This window comes from Dermochelys coriacea, chromosome 3, assembly GCF_009764565.3.
Source record: "Dermochelys coriacea isolate rDerCor1 chromosome 3, rDerCor1.pri.v4, whole genome shotgun sequence".
In the NCBI taxonomy this organism is placed as follows: domain Eukaryota; kingdom Metazoa; phylum Chordata; order Testudines; family Dermochelyidae; genus Dermochelys; species Dermochelys coriacea.
Genome location: NC_050070.1, coordinates 51,404,178 through 51,410,177, shown reverse-complemented (window position 1 = coordinate 51,410,177; position 6,000 = coordinate 51,404,178). Strand labels below are relative to the sequence as shown.

The window sequence follows — 6,000 nt, the reverse complement described above, 5'->3', positions numbered from 1 at the left end:
TCACCCCTGTTTTTTCCTCTTTTATCGTCATCCAGAGACTTTCTACCTCTAGTCTCTCACCTTCTTCTGGACTTCAGAACAAGTATATAAATTCTTGATGTACAATGCACACCTCCTACTCATCTGTGTCCATTGTACACAGTCAAGTATCTTAGTCTGCAATTCCATATTTTGAAAAGGAAAAAAAAAGATATTTCTGAAAAGGAATGTGTGTATGCTGCAGCAGAAGATTTTAAGTAATAAAAGGAGTGTAAAAGTAGGGTAGACAAAGTTATATACTGGAATCCTCCATGTGGCTGAACCTGTGCAAACCGCAGAGCAGGGGTTAGAACTACAAGTACCCAGAGAAAGAAGCTCCTTTCACTCAGAAGATAGTGTGGCAGTAGTTAATGATCATGTTTGGTATGTTCGTGAAGGCAGTGTGGGAGTCACCACTAGAGGCCGATCTACATGTTTCAGTATACCCTCAGTCCAGAACATCAGCCAGTCAAAGCTCAAATTGGGATTCAGAAACCTGTACCCATGAACACTCATCTCTAGCCTGCTGGTAGTGAGCTCCAGTCCATCTGCACTGTCCTCCAACAACCCCCACTGCTGCTGTGTTGCTATACAAGGAGAAGAAAAGCTGTTGGTCAAAAGGAAATATCTACGGAGTGTGGATGGCATAGCTGAGCAGGGGAGGCAGTGTTCTGAGTGGAGGAGCTAAGCACTAGACAGTGTGCTTGGGAGGAAGCTGAGCAGGGCAAATATCTAGGGAAGGGTAGGGGAGCAGTCAGGAGGTAGTGCCCATTGGAGAAAGGGACATGCAGGGAATTAAACAAGGGATAAGTATTGGGAGAGATCAGGGGATATTCCAGGGGAAGGATCAGATTATGTTGTTGGGGGAGTGCCCTATCTATCAATCTGAAGTAAAAAGGAGAAGGTTCCCAATTTGTGTGTAACTTTCAGGTTCAGTTTCCTGAAATTCACACACATGAAAAGAGTGATTCCCCTGAAGATCAAAGTTCAGAAAATGAAACCAAAAAGAAATATGAATTTGAAACCATAAATTCCTCATGATTTTCAAGCCACTTATGATTTATTTTTCTTTTTATGGTCTGATTTTTTTTGAATTCATGGGATTGGCAAAGTTCACAATTTAAGGCTTTTTAAAAATGTTTAGTTTCTTTTATTAAAAGTAAATATGTGTATACACTAATTTACTGTGTGGTATTTTCTTTTTGAATGTTCTTGGGAGATATTAATAAGATCTACATTCAGAATTTGAATACAGTGACTGAGTCAAACATTGCATAGTGCTTTCTGAAAAGTCCTGAAAAGGCAGAATAGTGGTCTGTACTTCAACAAGGAGTTACGCTGCAGGAAGGTCAATAGTAACTGTTCATAACTCGTCCAGATATCCTTTTTACGTTAGCTCCCAGAAATCAAACATCTATGGTTAAAACTCTGCCATGGAGTTTGACATTAGAAACAAAGTGGGCTGAATCTTTTGGCTTTTAAAAAAAATATTGAAATAGGACCTGTGACCTTCAAAAGCCATTCAAATATCAGCTGTTCAGCATCATACCCTCAATGACTAAGTGAAAATCAGCCAAACAAAATACGATCTTTTATTTATTCTTTTTTATATGTATCATACTGAGAGGTGAAATTTAGGTTTGAGCTACTGCACTGATTTTTTTAACAATAAAACAGGTGAGTTGTCATTACCCTTTCTTTAAATGACCTCTCAACTTTTTATTTGATAAGGCATAAATTATTGTCACTCTATGTTGGTTTTCAAGAAAGGGGAGAATGTATTTCTGCTTGAGTAAACCATAAAATACTGTAATTGTGCTAAGGGGAAAAAAATCACTGTGCAAGAAAAGGAACAGAGAAAGCAAAATTGGATTTGTTTATAAGCAATTCCATGTACTGGTCACAGGCTGTCCTACTTTTAGCCCTGTAGACTTTGAAATTAACATTATCATGGTATAAACACTGGGAAATCAAGGACCATATTTTCAAAAGTATGCATGTGTTTTTGTGTACCCTACCCTGACTTTCATGCAGACAAACTCTTTGGTATATGTGTTTGAACAAATAACTATAGGCATGTTAAAACCAGTGTTTGCAAGTGTGTAAATCAGAGGGGGAGGAATCAAAGAAAGTCCCTTACTCAGTTTAGTGCACATACTTTAAACAATTCACACACACCCCATATTGGTTTTTACAGTGTAAACACTGTAAAGGCCCGTGCTGTAGTGACACTATTGAAGATAATAGGTGTTTGTCCTCATTAATCAGTTAATTAGACATGTGAAATTGAATCATGAAACAGAATGTTCATGGTTATCTCCTCCTTTTGCTCTTCTCCCATTGGGCTCCCAAGTTATTTCCTTCGCCTTGGACAAGAATTTGCTGACACCTTAGGTTGGTGCACCAATTCCCATATTAAAGAGTTGACAGTCTCTCTCCTTCTTTGTTCTTTAGGAAGGTCCCTATAAAGACTTCTGGATGTGTTCTTTTCTGATGTATTCGGTTCTGCATCCAAACTTTTTACTTATAAAATAGTATTTCATGCTTTGTCTAACTTTAGGATCACACCGTTAGAACAGTAACCACTTCTTTATAGAACAGCAATCTGGCAATCCATCCATACTGTCACCAAACACTACTACCTGAATCTAACCAGCTCAGCTAATGTGGCATTTGGATGACAAGTTTTGAGGACAATCCCTAGGGCTTCCCTTAGGGAAAGATTCCTCAACCCAGGGTGTGCTTCATATTTTTTCTTCACAATCCTGCCTTCCTTCATTTCAGCCTTTACATCATCTATAGTTAATGGTACATATTTTCATTCCTGGAAGCCATACCATGAGGAAACAATGAGTAAAATCTTGGCCCCATTTAAGTCAATGACAAAATTGCCATTAACTTCATTGGAGCCAGGATTTTACAAAATATATTCTTCTTTCCTCATAGTTGTTTTCCAAGGCCTGGTAACACTATGGAAGTCACCTTCTCAGCTCACTCTTCTTCTGGTGTAGGACTTGGTTGAGGCAATTTGTATCTTTTTAATACAAAAATGCTTAAATATTTATTTACAGCTTTAGAAGTTCTCTGCTAGGCAGCCTGTTGGGAGCAGAGAAAAGGATGAATGTTTTGGTATTAAATCTGTCTCCCAATTAGAAGCTGTCTGGTAATAGATGAAAAGGAATGCCCCTCATCTGTTCTGGTGTCAGCACAGAAAACAATGAGCAGGTCAGGAAAAAAAATCTTTTTACATTTGATTTTCTGTCTATCTTTATTCATAGATTTCAACTATGCTCAATACCATGGAGATTCTTATCTGGAATTTCAAGGTTTGCAGTTGAAACCACAAAACAACATCCATCTAGAATTTCAGACCTATAGCTGCCAAGGACTCCTTCTGTACATTGAACAGAGCCCAGCAACAATGGGACATTTCTTTATTCAACTCTTCATCAAACATGGTACCTTACAGGTAGGGTATCATTTTTTTTCTTTCAGAAAAAATAAAAGAGTTTGGGCTTTTGTAATAACTAATGGTTTATTCAGCTTTAAGCTGTAGTAGATAATGTATACTGTTGAGCATGTTGTAGATTTTCCAGTATTTCAAGTGAAGTAGTTGCTTAAATTGTCATTTTTCAGAATTCTGCTGCCTATGATCATCATGACAGATGATATTAATATTAATGGTAATAGAAATGGAAAATGATATGGAAACATAGTAAAATTCTACTTCACAAAATGCACACATTAATAGCTAAAATAGGCAGAATAATTTGAATCTACTCCAGAGCAGGTGGAGTTCAAGGTGTTTGTCTTTCACCTAAAAAGCTGTGGAAGTTTTTTATATAGAGACAAGGAGAAAAAATAGATGTATCCCCTTGGACCTATTGAAATAAAGGCACTAACCTTACTTTTTGTATGTGGGGCCACATTTTGCATCATGTGCAACTTCATTGAAGTGATTAGTATTGCATGGGGAATGAATCAGTGAAGTTGTTTTATTGATTTTAGAGAAGAACTTGCAAATAGAGAAAACAACTCATTCACTCATAGTCCTGATCAGGACCTGTTCACTTAAGCTGGTGGAGATACTCATGCAGAATTCCACTGGATCACATCAAACTAGTTAATGTTTGGTATTTCAAGACAAAATAAATATGATTACATTTATTTATAAATTTGAAGTAGTGAAGTTTATACTGCAGTACAATTTATTCTTGTCAAAATATTCAGTAATGTTTTATCAAGCCTGTTTTAGTAAAGAGTCTGGTAAGCATAATTATGAGATATTTTAGAAGAATATTTAAAAGCCTAGTGCCCTTTAACCTCCTGCACATCCCTCATTACTATCATAAATTGCTATGCATAAGTTACCCAAATTGTACTGCTCTGAGGGGAATGTTGAATATTAGGAATAGATGTAAAAACAAAGCTGTCCTTGAATATGGAGGCTAGTTTATATTAAATACACACCCACATACAAGAGAAGATTTAACACAATGGTTTTGTATTGGAAGATGAAAAGCTTAGGTGTAAAATAGTGATGTTTCAATGACTGACTACCTATCCAATAGGTTGACATGGGGCAAGAAGTTACACAAGGTTAACAAACTCTGATAACATTAAGACAAGATTAGTTTTCTTACTGTAAATTACTAATGCAGAACAAAATAGACATTTGTGTATTTTTAGACAAGTATTAGTTTCAAAAAGACTTAATTGACAAAAATGTATTCAAAAGCTTTGTTATTAATAACTTTCACAGTGTGGTTACCAAATGTCCCAATGTGCCATGTTAAAACTAATTCAATTCCCTTTTAGTCACTGACAAAACTGTTCAATTAAATGTAGATTTAAAACCCAATGTACAATGGTTCCATGTATACAATTCAGCAATGATTACAAGTACACAAACCATGAAATCAAGTGCTAGTTCACATTAGTTTAGGAAAGTGCATGGTGCTCCCAAATGTTCCATCTCATATGCTAGTGTGCAAGTCTGAAAGTAAGAAAGGGTATAGATTTGCAAGTAAAGATCTTCTGCAGCCAATATTAACTTCAGCTGGAATTGTTAGTGGTTAGTTCCTCTGAAAATAAGGATCATAAACTATGTGTGAAAATACAATATACATAGATTAAAAAATGCACATAGACTTGGAAGAACTATATAATACTTTTTAATGCAGCAGTTAGATTTCTTGATTTGGACCTCTAAACGTAATGTGAATTTTTCTGGATGCACACAGTCTTCTTTCAGTTATTATTTAAATTTAACACTTTCAATTTCAAGTTTCCAATCTGTAGCTATGTAATTATGATAAATTGTGTAACATGTTTTCCTTTTTAGTACCAATTTATATGTGATGGGGCAGCAGAAGTTAGAAGCATTAATACTACTATTAGAGTGGATAATGGACACAAGTATAGAGTTCACATTAGGTAAGTTTTATTTTTCAGACCTCAGTGTTCCTAATTGACTGAGTGAAAGGTCAACTGGTTTGGCCAGCATATCAGTTTCAATGTATTGTGCATCTTGTTACTTATTAATTATATCTTCATATGTACTGGTAAATCAACATGTTATTGTATTTAGACTTTAAATTCTTTGGGACAGAGGCTGTCTTTTTTTGTTCTGTGCTTGTAAAGTGCCTAGCACAATCAGGTTCTGATCCATGACATGGGGTCCCAGGTGCTATGATTTAATAATAATAAATAAATTATGACTTATTTTCAAAAATTTAAAATATACTATCATTAAACCTTCCCCATAGTCCCTCTCTGAGATACCAAGGATGTACTCACAGGAAATAATTTTATTTTTTCTCTAAGTCCTTTTATCAACAACCTATTTGGTCAAATATAAACATTCTAACAAGAAAATAATACTACTCCAGGCTCAAAGCTATCTGTCAATGTTCAGCAAAAACAGGGCGCATCATACTCCAGACAATACAGTTGTGAGATTTTCCTATGTGTCAAGATATT

At 35.7% G+C, this 6,000-nt stretch overlaps 1 protein-coding gene across 1 annotated transcript in view; it reads left to right on the top strand.

Moving 5' to 3' along the window:
• Positions 1–3,339: 3,339 nt before the first annotated feature.
• LOC122459264 (protein eyes shut homolog) overlaps positions 3,340–6,000 on the top strand; it is a 39,196-nt gene continuing 36,535 nt past the window's right edge. The window contains exons 1-2 of the mRNA XM_043510426.1: positions 3,340–3,487; positions 5,363–5,454. Of these exons, the coding sequence (XP_043366361.1) occupies positions 3,440–3,487; positions 5,363–5,454 (140 nt within the window). The 5' untranslated portion in view covers positions 3,340–3,439. The remainder of the gene's footprint in view (positions 3,488–5,362; positions 5,455–6,000) is intronic.